The 23,711-nt window shown below is 34.4% G+C and overlaps 2 protein-coding genes across 12 annotated transcripts in view; one reads left to right on the top strand and one right to left on the bottom strand.

The window, feature by feature from the left end:
• The window catches only part of fry (Protein furry), a 470,099-nt gene that overhangs the window by 171,744 nt on the left and 274,644 nt on the right, over nt 1-23,711 (bottom strand). The window lies entirely within an intron of this gene.
• The window catches only part of CNMaR (CNMamide Receptor), a 239,781-nt gene that overhangs the window by 102,863 nt on the left and 113,207 nt on the right, over nt 1-23,711 (top strand). For both annotated transcript variants that reach the window (XM_067788955.1, XM_067788954.1), the window contains exons 3-4: nt 750-892; nt 7,746-7,894. In XM_067788955.1, coding sequence (XP_067645056.1) covers nt 750-892; nt 7,746-7,894 — 292 coding nt within the window. The remainder of the gene's footprint in view (nt 1-749; nt 893-7,745; nt 7,895-23,711) is intronic.

The following is a 23,711-nucleotide window of genomic DNA, read 5'->3' as shown; positions in this document are numbered from 1 at the left end:
TAAGAAGCAAGTTGAAAATAAGCGGAGTTACAGCAAATTCGTTACAATATTTTATTTTTGCTAACCCTTGTTGTTGTTGTTTTGCTAGCAATACATACACGCAATCGAAGAGGATTTTGAGGAGTGCTATCGATGCTGGTGTGATATTTATTAGCTACGTTCCGTGGAACTAGCACCATTAACGTCCTATATTGGGATCGAATTGATAAACCACATTGAACTTTTTAGGTCATCCCACCCGCACCTCCTTCTCGTGTAGGTGAGCTTGCCAATTAGGTTGAAGAAACTGAATCTTATTTTCCTCGATACGGAAGCCTTTCATAAATTGATTCGATGAGAATATTCCTTTTCACGACAGAATTTTGACAGCTATTAAGAAAACGAATATTCTCTGCTCTTGCTGTTTTACAGAGTCTAGTCTTTACACGACTTAGGTACGAAACTTTGTTAGTCCGTCCATATTCATTAATTATTTGACGTTAAATCGATTTTGTTCTTTGGGTAGCAAGTACATCATTCACGTTACGACGTGATAAGTGACGCTAAATTGAAGCAGTAAGGGTGAGCATGGCTTGCTGCACTTGTCTCTGCTAGTATGAGTGGAGGTGGTCTTCCCCTTCGTCGGCTGCCAAATAATGCGTGAAATTTGACTCATTAAAATTGTCTCACTTGGGTATGCACACAAACACACATCTACATTTGCATTTATCTATAGCATTCTAATTGCAATTTCAAACATTTATTTTCAGGTACTCATGACATATTGGAACTACTGGGATACAGTAACGGTATTTACAGTGCCATTTGCAATTATTTTTGTGTTGAACACAATCACTGGTTGTAGAGTATGGAAATTTGCAACCGTCCGACGTTCACTCACAGTGCAAAAGAGGTAATTACAACTTAATTTATATATTTTACAATAATGTCTACATTAAGGCGGATCTGCTTAGCAAATACTTGAATTTACAGTAGCCTACAGAAAAATATCAGTGAACATTTTTATCAAATTTTTTCAATTAAATTATTAATTTTTTCGACATTTTATGAAAAAACTTCTATCGATTTTGTAACTGAAAGAATGCAAACCAATCTTAAAATCGTATTCGAAAAAATTTCTAAAATCGATAAAATTTTAGGAAATGTCTTAAATTTTATTTGGAATTTTCTAAATTTTTTTAGCACCCAGTTTTTAGCTAAATCAATTTTAGTCTAACAAAGTACATGTTATTTTTGCCGAAGGGTGCTTAAATTTTTCTTCCATATGAAAACAAGTTTTTTATTTACACTTTGTTAGGAGGGAAATTTAAAGCACTCTTCGAAAAAAGACTGCCAAAACAATGCGAATTTGGTTTGCCCTATAACTTATTTGTTCGACTTGTTTTTTCGAAGACAACTTTTTCAGTTAAAAAGTGAAGAGAAAATTTCCTTAAAATATCGACATTAAATGAAACAAGTAAGGAAGGCTAAGTTCGGGTGTAACCGAACATTACATACTCAGCTGAGAGCTTTGGAGAAAAAATAAGGGAAAATCACCATGTGGGAAAATGAACCTAGGGTAACCCTGGAATGTGTTTGTATGACATGGGTATCAAATTGAAGGTATTAAAGAGTATTTTAAAAGGGATTCGGCCATAGTTCTAAACGTGGGCCAGGGGTGACTCTAGAATGTGTTTGTACGATATGGGTATTAAATTAAAAGTATTAATGAGGGTTTTAAAAGGAAGTGGCCCTTAGATGTATATGTGAAGGCGTTTTCGAGATATCGACCAAAATGTGGACCAGGGTGACCCAGAACATCATCTGTCGGGTACCGCTAATTTATTTATATATGTAATACCACGAACAGTATTCCTGCCAAGATTCCAAGGGCTCTTGATTGCGCCCTGCAGAACTTTTTCATTTTTTTCTACTTAATATGGTAGGTGTCACACCCATTTTACAAAGTTTTTCTAAAGTTATTTTTTGCGTCAATAAACCAATGAAATTACCATGTTTCATCTTTTTTTTTCCTATTTGTTACAGAATTATGGCATTTTTTCATTTTTCGTAATTTTCGATATCGAAAAAGTGGGCGTGGTCATGGTCGGATTTCGGCTATTTTTTATACCAAGATAAAGGGAGTACAGATAAGTACGTGAACTAAGTTTAGTAAAGATATATCGATTTTTGTTCAAGTTATCGTGTTAACGGCCATGCGGAAGGACAGACGGTCGACTGTGTATAAAAACTGGGCGTGGCTTCAACCGATTTCGCCCATTTTCACAGAAAACAGTTACCGTCATAGAGTCTATGCCTCTACCAAATTTCAGAAGGATTGGTAAATTTTTCTTCGACTTATGGCATTAAAAGTATTCTAGACAAACTAAATGAAAAAGGGCGGAACAACGCCCATTTTGAAATTTTCTTTTATTTTTGTATTTTGTTGCACCATATCATTACTGGGGTTGAATGTTGACATAATTTACCTATATACAGTAAAGATATTCAATTTTTTGTTAAAATTTGACTTTTAAAAAACATTTTTTTTAAAAATGGGCGTGTTCTTCATTCGATTTTTCTAATTTTTATTTAGCACATATATAGTAATCGTAGTAACGTTCCTGCCAAATTTTATCATGATATCTTCAATGACTGCCAAATACAGCTTGCAAAACATTTAAATTACCTTCTTTTAAAAGTGGGCGGTGCCACGCCCATTGTCCAAATTTTTACTAATTTTCTATTCTGCGTCATAAGGTCAACACACCTACCAAGTTTCATCTCTTTATCCGTCTTTGGCAATGAATTATCGCATTTTTTCGGTTTTTCGAAATTTTCGATATCGAAAAAGATACCTCAAAATTTCCTCAAGTTATCGTGTTAACGGACAGACGGACGGACATGGCTCAATAAAAATTTTTTTCGATACTGATGATTTTGATATATGGAAGTCTATATCTATTTCGATTCTTTTATACCTGTACAACCAACCGTTATCCAATCTAAGTTAATATACTCTGTGAGCTCTGCTCAACTAAGTATAAAATACTCTCACTGACAAAATTCTATAAATAGTTTCAATTATTTTTTTCTGCTCGCTGCTGTATAACGCGATATTAGTGAAAAATTTACAACAAAAGTTTGAGCAAGAACGGAGTTGGTGGAAGAAAGGGGGCTTCAATACTTTGAATGCTCATGTTGTTATTGTTGTCGTTGTTCTTTTCGAAAAATATTCCGCGAAGGAAAATTGCGGATGTGCACAGTCTCTGTTCCGGATATGAATCCGGTACCCACCGTTTGGTACCACCCTCACTGCCTATGCAGATTTTCATCACCCCCTACATCCCTTGGTGCTGTGGATTTTAGTCGGCTTTAAATGCCAATAGATTGTTATATCGTTGGATTGCATTGTGCGCCACGAAGCCAACGCAATTCAAAGAATGCTGTGATAATTTTGTTCATCAAAAATTTGTTTTATTTTTACTTCATAAAAAATAGGAGCACCCTAATCTAAGCGAGTATATGCGTTCCTTGTACCATTTCAAAAATTTATTAAAAATTTGGTACAAAATTCAATTTTATGAAATATACAGATAATTATGTGCATGTGCGACTAGAAGAATTCACATACATTCATACACATCTTCCCTTCGCACACGACCTTTAAAGCTCAATAAATTCTAAATAGAATAGACTAAATTATCTACATACCAGCAGCCACTGCAGAATATGCTGTACCAATGATTCCTCTCACAAAGGTGGCAGCGCTAGAATGTATTGCCTTAAGACAACAAAGGATGAATGCAGACAATTAGTTAGTGCAACCCGACCTGAATACTAAAATTTGAAAATGAACTGAAAGCAGTTCACCAATCATTCTCCAGTCTTGATATGTGACGTAAGTTTTGAAACACCTGGGAATGTTAAGTGTTTCTTCATATGATTTTCCCAACTCAGAAGGGTCTTCTCTTTCTTCTGCTGGCCGCTGAGTTGTTGAAGTACTTTCTGCACAGGAGCTTGCTAGTCAACACCAAACACGCAGACTGACCAGTAATCACTCGAAGGTCTATCTCATTTCCCATTGTTCTCTCTCATGTGTTCAACGAGGTTTCTGCTTCTCACGTGCTTAAGCCAACGTAGCTCTTTCTATAAAGGGTGCTTGTCGAATTTCCAGACTACTTCAGGCTACTTTTTTTGGACCAATTATCTAGCACTTAGGAGCTGAGCGGCTTGGGTCTGTATCTTCTCCATAATCAAGTTACGGAACCACGAACAGGTCAAGTGGTGTTGCTCAATGCCATTTGGCACACCCGCATAAAGTTAGTAGGAAGCCAAAATATCAAGAGCTTCATTTTGGTCATCAAACGTTTTTGATCGGAATACCGATTATATATGGTCGACTATTTTAAGAAAGATAATAGAAATTCTGAGAATGGCTCGGTACCTCAAAAGTTTAGCGGGAACAAAATAAACGGTTCTCGCTAAAGACGCCCTGGTATCAGTATCCAATCCATGTCTGACAAACATCGGTACACCCGTTTATGCATTTTCGGGTGAATTTGCCGTTAATGTAGCAACAAGATGAGGTCTTAAGAGCAGCTCAGATAATAAAAGTTCGTTTTATAATGGAACCGAAACTTCGTTCTATCAATCAGCAGTCTGCGACAGGATCGGAGCGCACTTATTAAAACAGGAAAGCCAGAGGCTTCCACTCCGCCGTGAGGACCAGGTGTTATCTCTTCAGGTTGCCAATTTTATCAGGAAGCAAAAAGTGATTATGTTGGACGTCAAAAGTCGATAAGCGCCCTGTAAAAAAATGTGGGACAGTCCACACAAACGACTATTTCGCGTTACAGGTAAAATAACTACCACATAAGCGGGTAAGCGGGACAGTTGGTAGCAACACTTATGTATACCAACTGCGCATAAGTCTGAGCTATATGTCTGTTCCTTAATATGATAGTTCTGCCCTAGTTCAGAGCTTGTGAGATTCGCTGCAGGGAAGTAAACTGAAACTTTCCAACATGGAATAGTGGTAAGGGGTTTGTCTACCTTAAAGAAAGGTGTTCGTATATGATGTTAAGTAAATCTTACCGACTTCCTGACTCAAGCAATGTCTTTTAGGCGAAGTTGTATGCCATTTTTTTATATACTATTGGACGTTGGGGTAGCGTACTACCCTCAAGTGGCCCAATGAAACCAGGCTAATCCTGTTCATGTGTCCACCCATTTAGTCATAACGTCGCGTGGAGGAAAGGCGATTTAGTCGCCACTACTTCATATGCTCCCTTTCAGAATACATCAATTTCGTCATAACTACAAAGGCCATCTTCCTCACAGCAGTCCAACAATATATTTATCCGCACATTCGAGGAATTAAATTCCTAATGGAAGGCTCCTCTCCAAAAACCAACCAGTATGCCATAGTCTTAGAGATATACCTTTGTTACAGCCATGGTACATCAAAGGCATTGGAACCTGATCTGATAAAATCTCATATTGCACGAATGTGTTGAACCTCCATGGTGTCGAGAGATCACCTTAATGTTTGTTAGGTCCCCGGCCCAGTAATATTGAAGGGAATAAATTTGCTGATGAGACGGATAAGAAAGATTCTGAGAAGGATTTTAAAGCGTCAGAGAGCTCGAAGTGACCTCTGAAGGATTTTCTGCTAAAAAAAACTAGCTTACTGCGCACTATTTGCCAAAGTTATGAGATCTACGGGTCCTTATGGCCATGTTTTCCTCTAAAATCTGCAGTGTGAGTCTTGAAAGGCGTCATCACAGCTCACTGAGCTATCCAACCGATGGTTCCATGATGATTTATACCAACAAGCTTCCTCTGCAGAAGCTGTCAGGGTTGAGGAGAGGAAAAAAACGAGATTAGCCGCTCTGACGGACAGCAGTCAGGATGACACAAATTTCTGAGTGAACCATTTTGCGGGAAAGGAAGGCTAGATATTTTGCTCCCACTTAAGTTCATTTAAGTTGGTTAAAAATATTTGCGAGAGAAAGTGTGGGAAGTTCCTACATATGTACGCGTAATCAAAGGTGATCTTTGTTAACTCGTATTTCTCTTGAACTATATCCATATGGCACACTATTGAGGTTCGAAGTAATTCGGTACTTTGCGTGCATTGCTCGTCCAAACGGTGTCAATTGGCATTAATTCGCTTTTGAAAGAGACCTAATGTCAATATTAATAGTTTCAAATCCGAAAGATAATTAATTTTATAAATATGTTGCAATCAACATCACTGGCATTAATTCTCTTTACAAAAGCGACGAATTAATGTCAGAACTTCTTATGCACCGCACCGCCGTATTATGATACGATATTCAAATATTTTTTCGAATTAATTTTAGACACAAAAATTTTGTTTTTGTTTTTTTCTTTTCAAAATTGTCCTTATTTTGGAAATTAATGCTTATACGTGTCTCGTATCATAATAAATAAAAATTTGGAATTAAAAATCGCGCGATTTTTTATATTCATAGAGATTAAAGCGAAAGAAAATAAGTAAGGAAGTCTAAGTTTGGGTGAAACCGAATATTACATACCCAGCTGTACACTTGAAATGCTGGTGTTGTTTGTCTCGTGTGCTTACATAGAAAATTGCCTAGTCATAAAAGGGGCGGTGCCACGCCCATTTTTTTAAATTTGATGTTTTTCATATTTATTGTTATAAATCCACTTGGGAAATGAAATACCATTGATATAGAGCTCTTTTTTGCAAATATATAGCTTATTTTATTTGTCCACGACCCTTTCAAAAATCTTTTATATAAAAGTGAGTGTGGTCCTTAACCGATTTCGTTAACTTTTCTTCAAAGCATTCCTTATAGTAAAGGCAACCTCTCTGCCGAATTTTTTTTTTTTTATTAAGTTTGGCGATTTTTGATTTTTGATTAATATTTGTAAAATTGATTTTATCACAAGTGGGCGGTGCCACGCCCATTTTAAAAAATTTTAACGTTCTAAATAATCAGGTTTTTTGTGCTTTCCAAAATGTTATATATATAAAAAGTGGGGTGGTTATCATCCGATTCGCTCATTTTCAATACCAATCTATTCTGGGCCCAGATAAGCTCGTATACCAAACTTTGGACGGACGGACATGGCCCAATGAAATATTTTTTCGATACTGATGATTTTGATATATGGAAGTCTATACCTATCTCGATTCCTTTATACCTGTACAACCAACCGTTATCTAATCAAAGTTATAATACCCTGTATACAAGTACAGCTGGGTATAAAAATACTAAAGATTTGAACGGCTAAAAACCGCAACGCAATTCACAGTCGTGTTTCTCTCAGCTCATTGTTGCGTGGGCGGCGTTAGATAGTCTCAAAGCGAACCTACATAAGTCAATTCACATTAGTTCCCTTTCGGATTTGGAATTAATGTCAAAAAGACAGCCCACACAATTTTTGTGATTGTAGCAGCATAAGCGTGCCAAGAATAAAATGAAATTCAGAAACATTCGATTATTGAATACAAAAACAAAAACATTCAAACAGTAATACATCGGCTCTCTGATGTTGGTGAGTGTACTTTGCTTGTAGTAGCAATTACATATGTACATATAAGCATTAGCACAATGTTAGTATTTGCTTTGCTTTATGATTCTCAAGAGAGCATAGGCCACCATGTCGTATGAGTAATATTTAAATTTAACATCAGACAGCATATTTCAGAATAACGTAGTAGTGAATCCCATAATAGCTAATTAATTATTTTATAATTATTAACTTTATAGAAGAACGCCACATATACCAAGAGATACTCGGATATTATCAGCATGCAATTCATCATCGCTAAGACGACAAAGATCAACAACACCTTCATATTCCACGACACACAGCAATGAGCAACAGCCGGAAGTGAAAGTGCTTAGACGAAAATCAGGTGAGTAAATGTAGGGAATAATTTAAGGTTTTTTAATCACTAGCGTTTGTGAACTCTCATGAACTTTTTAAGAAAGTATTAACTAATTAGACTCAAGCTTAGACAGCTAAAATATGAATATCGAACTGCGGTAAAATATAATCGTCATGGAATTCTACTAGTTAAACTCTGTAACGGTATATTGCAGGCATGTTATACACCTGCGTGACGAAAAACATTAGTGGCAACTTTTATCGAATCTGGTCAATTAAATTCTTTTTTTTATTTTCGCTTTTTGAAACTATGCATACCATTCTCAAAAAAGTGTTCGAATATATTCGAAAATTTACGAAAATTTCGAAGTTTTTATTTCAAGTTCTCCAAATTTTTTGAGTATGCGATTTTATAGCCTAGTCAACTTTAGACTAACGAATAGGTCGCTTAAAATCGCATTGGTTTCGGAATTGTGTCCATATTTTCTTTCATATAAAAAATGCAAATTTTATATGAAGAAAAATTTAACACACCTTTCGCTAAACAAAAACTGTCAAAAATCAATGCGAATATTGAGTGACCCATAATTTGATTATGAATGATTTGCAAACTGAATGCTCAAAAAATATTAGAGCACCCCGAAGCTTTCGCGATTCTTCGAATTTTTTCGAAAAAGGTTTTTGAGGATGGTTGGCATAAATTCAGTTACAAGATTTATTGAAGAATTTTCTTAAAATACCGAAAAAAATTAGATGAATTTATACTTAATATTTAAGAATTCATGGTTGGCGGCCACCGTGGTGTGATGGTAGCATGCTCCGCCTACCACACCGTATGCCCTGGGTTCACACCCCGGGCAAAGCAACATCAAAAATTTTAGAAATAAGGTTTTTCAATTAGAAGAAAATTGTTCTAAGCGGGGTAGCCCCTCGGCAGTGTTTGGCAAGCGCTCCGGGTGTATTTCTGCCATGAAAAGTTCTCAGTGAAAACTCATCTGCCTTTCAGATGTCGTTCGGAGTCGGCATAAAACATGTAGGTCCCGTCCAGCCAATTTGTAGGGAAAATCAAGAGGAGCACGACGCAAATTGGGAGAGAAGCTCGACCTTAGATCTCTTCGGAGGTTGTCGCGCCTTACATTTATTTATTTTTTATTTAAGAATTCATGAGCTTAACACCAGCTTACAATAATTGAATATTCATGATGAATTTAATTGACGGAATTAGATGAAAATTGCCATTAATTTTCTGTTTGCTGCTATTGATTTTGCATTTGAGTACCGACATACCTTTCGACTTAGGCGGTTGATATCGATTTGAAATCAATCTGCAATGACCTCGCGTGAAAGCTTCACGTTTTCTACTACCCTTCCCACCTGCTCTTTTGAGTAATCTTGGACTTAGAAATCTAACTAAGAAACCGGAGCCTATTGTGCGCTCATCAAGTGAGATTATGAAAACAGAATTTTAGCAATCCCGAAAGAACAGCTTTACGACGAGGAGTATGGATTTGCCTCGTTTAGGCAATATATGAAGGGCTTAGAACTAAAAGGGTCTAAGTAACATCGACGTTGAATTGAGATAATTAAGGTTAAAGTAAATTACTTATTGTAAATTCTGGGTAAATGCGTTTGAAATGATTGCTGTCTAAATGGATGCAGGTTAATCAACTAATTCAAAGGATGTATACTGCAGATGGAAAATAACTGTAAATTTCCAAAAATGATTGCAAAAATTTCCAAAAATTATTGCAAAAATTTCCAAAAATTATTGCAATAAAATTTCGAACGTTGATTGCTCGGCCAAAATAACATGCAGAATTTTTTCGAGTATGCAGTCTTGTAGCCCGTTTAGTTTTAGCATAATAAAGTGCTAAACTTAAGTTCGTAGGAAGTCTCGCTGATTTTTGGCAATTTTTTTTTCTGGACCCAAGCGCACTTAGACCCTTTTGGCTCCAAAAATTGTTGCAATAAAATTTCGAACGTTTATTGCTCGGCCAAAATAACATGCAGAATTTTTTCGAGTATGCAGTTCTGTTGTTTAGCACTTTATTATACTAAAATTAAACGGGCTACAAGACTGCATACTCGAAAAAATTCTACATGTTCTTTTGGCCGAGCCATTAAATTTTATTTCTTGGAGGAGCGCGCTTAGATCCTTTTGGCTCCAATCATTAATGCAATAAAATATAGTACGTTTTTGGCCTGGCAAATATATGGCACTAAAATGTCCAAAATGGCTTTGATCGCATTGTCAACAGATAGACACTATATTAAATATACAAATATGGGTGTAACTCAATTTTTAAAAAAATGTCACTTAGATCCTTTTGGTTCTGAGCCCTTCATATGTAGTTATGATCTGAAATTTAGTGTGCTGCCAATGCCAATATTAGTCTTAAAATCTCGCATGAACCATCATTTGAATGTTTTAGATATGAAACGTGCAAGTGCAATGACCTTTTCTGATCCCTACGATACGAATCTTATTACTAAAATTTAATAGGGGTACTCATGAAAGCATATAAACTTATAAGGTGTAAAATTACGTCCATTTACACACGCTGTGATATGAACGCCCCTAGTAATATTCTTGATAAACTTAATTGTTTATCAGCTGTATTATTGGCAAACAAAATGTTTTGATTGTTATACAAATTAAAAAATGCCAAGATTAAGTGAAAAATCAAAACTAAAACGTCTTTACTAAGATATACTTGTAAATGACTTGCTGATGTTGGAGATTTCTGATGAAAATGCCTGCTGTAATGTCTGCAGGGTTGCATTCCTTTGAGTTTACCGCGTTTACACAATGAAATGTGCGCGTAAATTTATACAAATTGTGTAAATGATTTTTCATACAAAATTTGACAGCTCGTTTACCCACTAGATAAATTTATACGTTTACACACTTTATAAGGCATTTATAAGGTTACATGAGTCCCCCTAATATATATGAGGGTGTCCTTCATGGGCTTACGACGCTCTCAATCGGGTAGATTTATGATCACTGGGTCATACAAATGCTGTTTTGCACACATAGTTTTTGAAAAGTGAGTGGTGCCAAGGTCCAGGGCAATAAAATGTTGAATGTGTTTGGAAATTCCCTATAAGCGATTTTAAAAAGGATTTTTGTTTAACTTGTCGGGACTATTAAGGCCATTTTGTGACTGGCCTTTATATTATTGCGATTTGAACGGGCGGGTGTGGATTATAAATTTCATCCTTTTGTATTTTTTAAGTCTTGATTATGATATACACGTAACAAGCTCAGTTTGCCATATGTGTCCAGCTATTTAAATCAGGAGTGGGTTAGAGTGGGAGGTGATGATAGACAGAGAAAGCGTAGGAAGGAAATGGAGAAGGGAAAGATGCGACCGGGAGGGAAACAGATAAGAAAATTAATAGTAATAAGAAGAATAGGAAGAAGTTGTGCAACAGGTAGAGAAAAGCAAACTTGAACTGTGCAGGGGAAAAAGAAGGTAGAGATAAGGGATGGCTGGTACAATTTTTTAAACGTAGGAAACCAATTTTCTGGCAAGACAACTTTTGCTGCTACTATAGTGATTTAAAACAAGTTTCAAGAAGCGTTGACTTTATGTTTTTCGTTCTCGCCTAGTTCCAGTATAAAAGGGCTGTGTGTAGCTTTGAGTGCTGTTTCTTAAAAAAATAAGAACAAAAAAAAGTTATGGAGTATTTACCATTTCGGGGTATGAAAGAGAAATAAGAGTCGATTCTCAAGCCTACAAAAATTCATAAGAATCGTTCGAGCCGTTTCGAAGGAGTTCAACCACAAACACTGTAACACGATAATTTTATATATAAGATTCTTTGCCTATATCTCGTAAAGGGGTTGAGATATCGCAAAAAAGGTTTGATTTCGTATATAACCACTCATCAGCAGCTTTCATTTGTTATCCACAAATACATTTGAAGAATACCTGGGTCCATGTTTGGGGTTTCGATACCCTAGTGGTCTAGTGATCGGAACCACGTTGTTAACATTACCTAGGTAACAATAAATAATCATGCGAGTGGTATTTACATATACATAGATTTTTAAAAAGAAGAATTCAAACGCACCAACTTTATGTAGGTATGGGGGTAGGGGTAAGGCCTCCTAATAGAGTTTATACGCTTTTGTTATCACGTACAAATAATGTATTAATCCATTAGTTGATTAACGCATCATCTGTACTTTTATAAATACATAATATGCATCGTATTCACATATAATTTGTAAATAATTAAGTTACCAATGACTTTTATAAAGTTCTTATTTATGGTGACCAACTGGCCAGAAAAAAAAATTGTGAGAATAAACTTTTCCTTCTGCGCTTCGAGGGCGATCTTATGGCCACAATAGAGGTGGACTGTTGGCGCAAGGGTGCTCAAATGGCGGACGAGGCGATACATGTGTACACAGATGGTTCCAAAGTAGTGGAAGGAGTAGGATCTGCGGTATACTGTGCTGATCCGGAAATAAACAGATCCTACAGGCTGCCGGATTACTATAGCGTTTTCCAAGCGGAAATAGTAGCCGTAACCAAAGCAGTAGAAATCTTGGAAGACAATAGCCCAAGCTGCAATCGTGTTAACTTTTATATTGACAGTCACGCAGCAATTAAGGCTATAATCTCGCATAGCACAGCGCCTAAATGCGTGTTAGAGTGTAAGCAGTCCCTGGAGAGAATCGCGACAAGGAGAAGCATACATCTATATTGGATCTCAGGGCATATGGGAATAGATGGGAATGAAAAAGCGGATGAACTAGCTAAAAAAGGCGCGTCCCTTGAAGCTTGCTCCGTAGACGTCCCAATGAGACTGGCCGAAATTACGCGAAGGCGAGAGGTGCACATGATCGATCAAGCAGGAAAGGCGTGGGTTCGAGCGCGGGGCTGTAAAGTGTCGAAGATTATGTGTAGGTCTTACAACCTTAGACTAACAAAGTTGCTTCTATCATTAAAAAGAGAGGACTGTAGACTCATGACGGGTATTCTGACTGGACACTGCCTTCTGGCGTTACATGCCTTTAAATTAGGCTTGGTCAGTGATAGCAGATGTAGGAATTGCGGGCTGGAGGAGGAAACGATCCAGCACGACCTGTGCTCTTGCCCTGCGCTTTCCAGGCTAAGACTCCAGCTATTAGGAGTGATACAGCTGTCAGATCAAGAAGCAGCAAGTGGCTTAAATCCTAGGAAGCTTCTAGTATTTGCCAAGAGGGCGGAGTTATATTATAAAATATGTCCTGGTTTTTGATAGGGTTTTCCAGTTTGGTCGTTAAAACAAACTTATGGTAACACTACGGACTTATTCAGTCTATGTGAGGTCCTCATTGTGGTTATATGAAAATATGTTGTTTAGACTTCCCGTGTAACCACTAGGCGTATACGCGACTTTCTCGTATTGAATATACAGATCTGACTAAATTAATAAATTTCTATTTAATATATATTATTTTATAAAATGTAATTTTTATTTTGATAGATATTTATCTTTTATTAAGTTTATATTCAACACAATTTCTTTTTGTAATGAAAATTTTTGATAATCACAAAATCAATATTGAATATTAAAAATTGGTAAAACATTTCAAAATTACAAAATTCAAAGTAACTTAAACACAAAGTTAAATGAAAATAATAAGAATCCTACATGACTCCCCCTTCCAGAGAATTAACATTAAATAAATTAAATGTGACTTTCTTTTTTGTTTTAATGTTATTGTGATGAGTGTTAGGGTTGTTAGACAACGTTTCAATAATCGCTGGTTTTAACCTGTCAATCGGGATAGTTTTGATTTCATTATCAATTTCTATTTTAAAATACTTTTTGTTTTTTTTTCAAGTACCTTGTATGGACCTTCATACAGTTGTTGTAAAGAACGCTTATTAATTAAACGAACAAAAACAAATTTACATGGATTTTCAGATGTTGGAACAATAAGTTCACCGGGTAATCGTAAATTTTGTCCAAGAACCATTTCAGCCGGTGTAGCCGAAATATCTTCTTGAAATGTTGATCGCAAGCCCAACAGTATTAGAGGTAGCTCTCCATACCAATCCCTGGTTCCATTTGTAGCCATTAAAGAAGATTTCAATGCCTATGAAATCGCTCTACCATGCCATTCGCTTGAGGATGATAAGCTGACGTTGTAATTTGATGACTGCCTAATAACTTTGTTAATTCTGTAAACAATTTTGAAGTAAATTGAGCACCCTGATCAGTAGTTATTTCTAGAGGTACACCAAACCGAGATATATATTCACGTAAAAATTTATTTGCAATTGTTTCTGCAGAAATTTCTCTTAATCCGTATGGTTCTGGCCAACATGTGAACCTATCGATAATAGTCAAAATATAGCGATGTCCCTTTGAAATAGGTAAAGGTCCTACAATATCTAAATGAAAATGTTCGAATCTTTTGTTCGGTATTGAAATTTTACTAACTGGTGATTTCGTATGTCGATAAACTTTAGATTTTTGACAACTAATACATTCTTTGGACCGTCTATTAATTTCTTTATTCATGTTTGGCCAAAAATATTTTTTTGTAATTAGACGTCGAGTGGCTTTAGTACCCGGATGTACTATTCCATGTAACTTATCAAATACTGTTTTTCGTAAATTATTTGGAACGAACGGTCTAGGATAATCTCCAGATGATTCACACCATATATTGAAATTTAAAACAGGAATTTTAACTAATTTTAAATTTTGAAATGATTGTTGAGATACAAGGTTGTTTAGTTCATCATCTTGTTGTTGTTCCTTTTCTAAAATTTTAAAATTAAGTTCTGATTTTTGAATTGTTTCTATTTCAAATGCCCTAGATAAAGTATCGGCTACCACATTTGCTTGTCCAGTAATATGCTGGATATCACTTGTAAATTGTGCAATAAATTCAAGATATCTGGTTTGTCGTGGACTACGTTCAGTTTTTGAATTTAGAGCGAAAATTAAAGGCTTGTGGTCAGTAAACACAGTGAATTCTCTTCCTTCTAACAGGTATCGAAAATGCTTAATATTAAGATAAATTGCTAATAGCCCTCTATCAAAAGCACTATATTTCATTTCAGCTGGAGAAAGTTTCTTCGAATAGAATGCGAGAGGCTCAGATTTATTGTTAAAATTTTGTTGTAGAACACCACCGACAGCCGTATTGGATGCATCTACAGTTAAAGTCAATTTTGCATCTTTGCTAAAATGATTTAACAAGATCTTAGATGCAAATTTATCTTTAATGCAATCAAACGCTTTAATAGATTTATCATCCCAAACTAGAATTTTGTCTCTTTTTTTACTTGATTTGTTAATTAAATCATATATAACTCCAGTAAATTCTGCTAATTGTGAAATATATCTATGGTAATAATTAACCATACCAATAAACTTTTGCGTTTGTTTAATGGATTTTGGTAGTTCAAAATCTCGAATAGCTTTTATTCTATCTTCAGATGGACGTATTCCTAACTCAGAGATAGTATGCCCTAGAAAATCAATTCTAGTAACACCAAAAATACATTTATTTGGTTTAACATTCAAACCATATTCAGACAAACGTTCAAAAAGTATACGTAGATCTTTAAAATGTTGCTCTTCACTCTCACTTGCAACTAAAAGATCATCAATGTACGTGAAAACAAAATCTAATTAACCTACAACTTCATTTATGAATCTTTGAAAAGTTTGTGCTGAGTTCCTCAAGCCGAAAGGCATTCGAATGAACTCGAACATACCAAAAGGAGTAGTAATCGCTGTTTTGTAAATATCTTCTTCTGCCATTGGTATTTGGTGATACGCTCTAACAAGATCCAACTTTGAAAATATCTTTTTATTTCTTAGATTCATATTAAAATCTTGAATATGTGGTAAAGATAGCGGTTAGGAACAGTAACAGTATTAAGTCTTCTAAAATCACCACAGGGACGCCAATCATTACTCTCTTTTTTTGGTACTAAATGAAGTGGTGATGCTACAGAGGAATTTGATGGTCTACAAATTCCAGTTTTTACAAGAAAATCAAATTCAGTTTTAGCTACCTTAAATTTGATTGGGTGTAAACGTCTGGGTTTTGAGAAAGGAAGATTACCTCCTGTAACTAATCTATGAACTGTGGTATGTTTAACTGGTTTTGAATAATTTGGCTCTTCTATAAGAGAAGGAAATTCTTTCAACAATTTTGTGTATTGATTTTCTACTGAACAAAATTTTGTTAGAGAGATGTTACAATAGTACGAAATTGTGTTAACTGATAAATTTGTTAAAGGATCTATTAAACGTTTGTTTTTAATATCAATAAGAAGTCCATATTTGCATAAAAAATCTGCACCTATAATTGGTTTTGCTATATCAGCGATCAAAAACACAAAAGGAAATTCTCTCCTTAAACCTAAATTAACATTTATAAGTTTTTTTCCATATGTAAAAATCGTTGAGCCATTAGCTGCTGTTAAGATAATATCAGAAAATTTTTTTGTACACGAGAATTTTGAAACTGGAAGCACTGAAATTTCTGCTCCACTATCAATCAAAAAATTTAATTTATTTTCTTTGTCAAATATAAATAAACGACGAGTTGATACTTCTGAAATTCCATTATTCGTCGCTGCAACAACGGAACATTTTAGTTTTTTGGAGTACTATTTTTCACAAACGCACACGGTTCTTCACATCTCCTAGCTTTATTTCCGAATTTGTAGTGATATCTACATAACCAGTTGGGATTATCACGAGATTTTTACGATATCTAACAGGACTTCTATAACTATTTCTACTTGTTGAATGTGATCTTGAATAATTCTGATTAATTTCTTTCCTAATTTCACTTAATTCCAAAGATAATTTTTGAAAATTTTCACAAATTAAAGATGTTGTCTTAACCAAATTAGTAATAATAGCATTTTCTCCTTTAGAATTTTGAGAATTGTTTATCAAAGCAACTTCATTTTTACTGATAACTTCCCAAACGTTATCAGCTAATTTGGTTAGATCATTTATGTCATTGGAATTTGAACTTGGTAAAATTACATTCAAGTTTTTGGGTAATTTTCGCATCCAAAGTTTCTTTAAAACTTCTTGGCTAAAATTAGAACCAGAAAGTAGAACTAAAGATCGGTAAAATTCCGAAGGTTTGCGATCACCCATTTCAGAATCGGACAACACTTTATCTAATTTCGCATTCTCACTTATGGAATGCCTTTCAATCAAAATTTGTTTTAATGCAGAATATTTATTTGTTTCTGGTGGATTTTGAATAAAATCTAAAATGGTCATTATGACTTCCTGACGTAATGCAGTAATAATATACTCATATTTAGTTGTTTCTTGAGTAATTTTTTTGGTATTAAACTGCATTTCAGCATGTATTAACCATGCTTCAGGACAATTTGTCCAAAATTGAGGAAGTTTTACTGAAGTAGAAAAAATTTCATTATTGTTTTGATTCGCATACGGATTTATTAGATCATTTTGTGAAGAACCATCTTCTAAATTGATAAGCGTATCGTTTATTTGTTGTGTTGATGTAGATGAATGTCTGTGGTGTGTTGGTGTATGATACATAATAAATTATATTAATTGAAATAAAATCTCAGAAATAGATGTTATTGATGATAATTAAAAATAATATTTAAGATCTCTGGAAAAGAGCGTTTACAATTTAAAAATTTTTACCAGATAAAAATAAATAAATCTTTATTATTGACCAAAAGAAAAATTAATAGTATGTAAATTTATATCTGAGTAATTGAATTACGCAGAAGTGATATTAAATTAGAAAAAGAATAACATTAATACATAAATGATATTATAAAACAATATTAAATATGACTACCAACGTTTCACTACCACCAATCTTTTACGCAAACAACGTTCAATGTTTGTGTTTCTTTTTCTGTGTTATATGTATTTGCGTTATTTTGATTTAACACTTGTCAACTACATACAATCCAAGATTCGATAATGACGTTGCAATTGTGTAAAAAGCATTATTGGTAATGTTCTGATGCTTTTATTGCTTTTTTTACACTTAAATAGAACACAAAAACGGCAAAGTAGTTCCAAAGGAAGTTCACTGCGTTAGGCTAACGTTTCCGTTTTTGTTATACAAGAACTATTTGTATTTCAACTTGTTAGAACTTTATCAGTTATGGTGTCACTATCTTTTCAGCTCTGATGTGGCAAAATGTGCTCTAGATTTTAATTGAATTGAATGTCCGTTTGTAATATTAGTACTTCTATGTTATCTTTTCAGCTCTAGTGTGGCAAATCGAATTGAACATCCGTCTGTAATATTAGTACTTCTATGTATCTGCAACTGAACTCGACAAAAGGCGGGATCGCCAATTGTGGTTATATGAAAATATGTTGTTTAGACTTTCCGTGTAACCACTAGGCGTATACGCGACTTTCTCGTATTGAATATACAGATCTGACTAAATTAATAAATTTCTATTTAATATATATTATTTTATAAAATGTAATTTTTATTTTGATAGATATTTATCTTTTATTAAGTTTATATTCAACACAATTTCTTTTTGTAATGAAAATTTTTGATAATCACAAAATCAATATTGAATATTAAAAATTGGTAAAACATTTCAAAATTACAAAATTCAAAGTAACTTAAACACAAAGTTAAATGAAAATAATAAGAATCCTACACTCATGGACCGGCCAGTTCAACCTAACCTAAACTTTTCCTTGATGCTAATGCTACGGTGACCATAAACATGTTTTGAAAATGGTCTTAGAGGAGTTACAACACAAAATAGAAGTACAAAATAGGAGTACAAAATAAATATCCAAATTGCAAGTCTCCTAAATGCTTTCCAGTTCTACAAGTGAAGCGTAGCTCTACTGATGAAAGAATTATTGCAATTAGAATAAGTTGGATGTTTTTAGAAATGTCAACTTAGGGGCACATTATGTATGGCGCAACGAGTCGTATTTTCTTGTGTGAACCAAAATTAGTATGATATAAGAGTATTCATTCGCCTTTGTGAAATTTTTGGTATTATATAGTGGTGAATGCGAATGCCAGTGACAGCGACGCAAAGTTTCAAGGCGTCATACATAATCTAACCCTTAATTTCCATTTAAAAAAACCTAACAAATCTTATTTACATTTTATAGTGAAAAGCGCCATAAAGCAAATAATAAAAATAATGGTCACCGCACCCACCCGTGCATTTGTATGTATGTTAAAATAAACGATGAATGTCCCGCTATGTTCACACACATGTCGTTAAATATTATGGAAAACTTATTGGCATATCCATATAAATAAAAATTCTGAAATTTCTTATTAAGCGCAAATGACAAACAAACAAGCGTCCATACAAATACTTGATAAAGAACTTTGTAAAAGAAAAATAGAAAAAACAAACTCGCATTTATAATACACTCATTCAAGACTCATTCGAGACCAGCACACTGAATTGGGTTGGAAAAATTGCGTGTTCATTCGCTGATTGGTGATGTCGTACTGTCAATACATTTCTAATGAAAATTTCCAATGAAATAGCTAATAACATTACAAATATGTGTGTATATGGAGTATCAGGGGCGTAGCGACGGGGGGGGGGTTACCCCCCTTGCCTCAGGATCATTGGAGTTTTTAGGGCGTTACAATTCAAATATTTGATGTTTTTACGTCTATGTTAATAAATTTCTTTATAATTCTGCTACGTATTTACTTTGTTGGTGATATTATATTTTTAATATGCAAGCATATATATGTACGAAGTCAACACTTATATTTTAATCATATTCTATTTCATAATAATTCTGCAATTTATTAAATATACAAATGTACATCTTAACTTTTACTATAATTTCATAAAGAGGTTTCCTTGTAAATTTGCCTAACGACCATCTACATATATATCAGAGAACAGCAAAAATCGGACACAACAACGTTCGATTACATTCGGCAACATGATCGTGTTCAATGATCCAACTTGCTTAAACGAACATAATCGACACTGATTTAAAATCAACCAACCTATTGCATGCGTGAATATAATCAATTCAGGCGTTTGCTCGTTTGCCTCAACCGCGATTACATTCATCGGAATGAAAAGGCAAATATGAAAACTCTATGCGTCTGAATATTTGCATGATTCTTCTGCCCTTACGTCACGGCGACAAGCTACATATAAACATACATATAAACATTGCTTACGGTGCTATTTGTTTGCCGAAATGAACGATACTGCTCTGATTTTATTCTCCACATTTAAATAATATTAAATTTACAGCATTTTTTCGAAGTACACATTTCCTATTTTGAAATATAATGCAAATTTGACATTATTTTCCATGTGGAAAACACATTATTATAATGTAATATCTACATTTTTTTCATATCAAAAACACACTTCAAAAACGTAAAATTCAAATTATTTGATAAATGAAAAACTAATGTGTTTTTCACATTTTAAAATGTAAAAACACATTAGTGTTTTTTCCGTGTAGATATGACTTTTTTAGATTAAATTTTTTTCTATTCGATCAGTTTCTTTCTTTTGAATTTTATATACGTATACGTTAGATCTCATGCATAGGCTCAAAAAGCATGAATTCTACTTATTCCTAAAGGAGGTACCTCGGTTTTTTTTATCAATTTATCTATGATTAATATTACAGGAATGCGATTCTTTGGCTTTTCCTAATGTTCACATGTTGTTGAAAATCTTGTATACGCTTCCAGTAACAACGGCAACGAACGAGAGATCTTTTTCAACTCTTAGGCTGATTAAAAACTATTTGAGAAACACGATGGGTAAAAATCGATTGAATGGCTGTGCATCACTAAGCATCCACCGTGATCAAATTGTTACCGTTGATGAAGTTTTAGATGAAATGGCAAAGAAAAGCCGACGCATGTGCTTGAGTTTTTAATGTAACCTTTTTCATATCATATTCTAAATACACGTACTTTAATGTTAAAGCTAAAGACAATTTTGTTTTATTTATTTAACTAAAAAAAAAAAATGTTAACCCCCCAGGCAATTTTCTGGCTACGCCCCTGTGGAGTGTGTCTTTACCACCAGTTTGTCTGCTTTAAGCAATAAGTTGCCAGGAAATCAGAAAGAAATTTTGTCATCTCAGTTGCACTATATTATAAAAGATGTTTAATTTGCACTAAAAACGAATAAATAGCTATTAAAATAATTAAAAACGCGTGAATCTCAAATACTCGTGAAGTTTGATGCGTACATTTACAGATGTGCGTCTAGAAAACTAGTGTTTTGACGCTAACTAGAGCTAGGAAGTCTAAGTTCGGGTGAAACCGAACATTACATGCCCAGCTGCACACTCGAAATGCTGTTGTTGTTTGTTTGTGTTTTGTGTGCTTACTAGTGTTAAAAGGCTGCGCAATAATACATATTAACTTGGGTCGATTTGTATGGACCAAAGTTAACCGATATCGCGCCATCGATTTTTCGATAGGATTTTTTCTTTCCTTTTCATTCCATTCGATTTCGTTTCGTTCAGTTTTATTTTGTTTTGTTTCATTTCCTTTCCAGGACTATCACCATTTTTCATCACTAATTTGCGTTTTACCACCTGGGCTATGGAAGTTATGGAAATCACCCCATCTTCGCGATCACTGCCGGTGATGTCCGTATCAACAAAAAATAGATCAAGCCTCCATATGCCTCTCTCAACTCAGTGGCAAATATACTCCTTGATCTGCTATTAAACACGATTATCGATAGGGCTATAGCATCCTCTACGTTAGACCTCATCTTATGTCCAAAGACAATTTCCTCACTAACCCACAAGCGTCACATTACTTTTCTTAATATCGTATAAGGAATATATCGCGCAACGCTCTTCTATCTGGCTGGGTGTGAAGGAGAAACAATAGTTGCGTTCCAATGAAGCGTGATCCAGACACGGATAGAATTTTTACATGCAAATGATGTGATCCTGATATATATCTGGATCGATTCCGGGTCAACAGTGTGATTTTATGTGCAAAATATTTGACAGCACATGCACTCTGTACTTTGTAGCACTTACAAACATATGCACTAGGGCATCTGATATTTAACATATTGTTACGAATATTAGCAAAACTAGGGGTGCTGCCATCTCTAGGCCGATGCTAAGCAGTGACGTGAATTCACATCAATAATTCAATCATTATGTATATACATAAACGAAACAATAATTGCGTCTACACATATGTACCATGTACGTATACGAGCAGCGGAGAATCAGTGCACAAACACATGCATATATCTGAGATACTGCTGAAAGTATGCAATGAGAGAAGCTATAAAATCGTGCAATTGTAGTTACAGCTGAGAAGTTTGAGAGTTGATGGCAACTAGTAGATTCTGGAAATGGAAGCGCCTAGAAGATGCGAACGTTGAAATCAGAAAGTATAAAAGGCAGCAAATGTAGAGGCGCTGGAATTCAGTTTGATTTGAGCTATCAAGCAGTTTCGATTAAGACGCTATCTAGCGAGCCATAGCAGTATTATTTTGAAAGTCAGTTTCATTTAAGCTATCAGTTTGGTTATTAAGCCAGCTAGTTGCAAAGTATAAGTGTTATTTTGAAGTACTTTAATAAAAGCCATTTTTCCATTATTCAATATTGGAGTTATTTATTCAACAGTTTAGTGATACGATCTTAGCAAAAGGGCAAATAAGAGGATTTGCAAGTAAATTCGTTACAATATTTTTTCCACTCGACAACCCATAAATTTTAACTTTAAGTCTGTAAACATATTATTAAGGCCATAAAATAATTACATCACATTCAATTTAAATCATGATAGAAAAACTATACATTTTTTTAATTGACAAATACAAGAACCACAACATTATGTGAAATTGATTTTTGCACAAAGCTCCTCACAGAAGTAATTTTTAATATCAGCCTTGGAATGATAGTTATTTAGTTCAAAACGCTTCATTTGGTAATTCTCCCGACATTTTTGGACGTATTTTAACTGTTTTTAAGTGCACAATCCCATACAATTTATATATGGAATAAAATAATTTTAAAAAAATTGTTGAGTTAGACGGTTTTATTTAAAACAATACTTACATTAAGTAATAACAATACTAAAAGCTAGAAAATAATTAGGTAGGTCCTAGGTCATCAGCCTCCTCATCAATCTAGGGCGTTGATCAGGCATTAAGTAAAGGCGTTGGAAGCGTAAAATTTCAATTGATAGTCATAAATAAGACCAACTGAACCTTAATCAGGTTATGCTACGACCCACATTTTTAGAAATTTCACGCGCCCAGTGCTTTTTTTAATTTTCTGACCAATGCCCTAGATTGGTGAGGATGGTGATGACTAGTACCTAGGACCTACCTAATTATTTTTTAGTTTTTAGTATTATTATTGTATTATTATTACTTAATGTAAGTATTGTTTTCAATAAAACCGTTTAACTTAAACATTTTTTTTAAACTATTTTATTTTCAACTTTTTAATCTTAATTGGCTATTATTTCTCATTCTATTTAGTTCATTTAGTGACTCATTATTACAAGGACTCTTTCCTGATAATTTGTTACAATCTAAGTCCTCGAACTCTTAAAGTATTTTGATGTCACTTCTCCCGGACTGTAGAACTTGCACCTTATAATGTGTGCACATTCGTTGAGTGCTGCCAACTCTCATAGTACTAATCCTGAGATTTTATCGCGATCCAGAGCTCGAAGACCTAATAGAATGCTACTAATGATTTTTGGCGGCGCCGTATCTCTTCTATCAAAAATTAACAACTTTTTGTAAGTTAAAATTAATTGCTTAGGAAAATTGTTCTGCACTCTGGCTGCGAAATTAAACATCCACTGGAAGAAGTTCACGAAA

The sequence above is a fragment of the Eurosta solidaginis genome, chromosome 5, assembly GCF_040869045.1.
Source record: "Eurosta solidaginis isolate ZX-2024a chromosome 5, ASM4086904v1, whole genome shotgun sequence".
In the NCBI taxonomy this organism is placed as follows: domain Eukaryota; kingdom Metazoa; phylum Arthropoda; class Insecta; order Diptera; family Tephritidae; genus Eurosta; species Eurosta solidaginis.
This window is presented reverse-complemented; position numbering and strand designations above follow the sequence as displayed.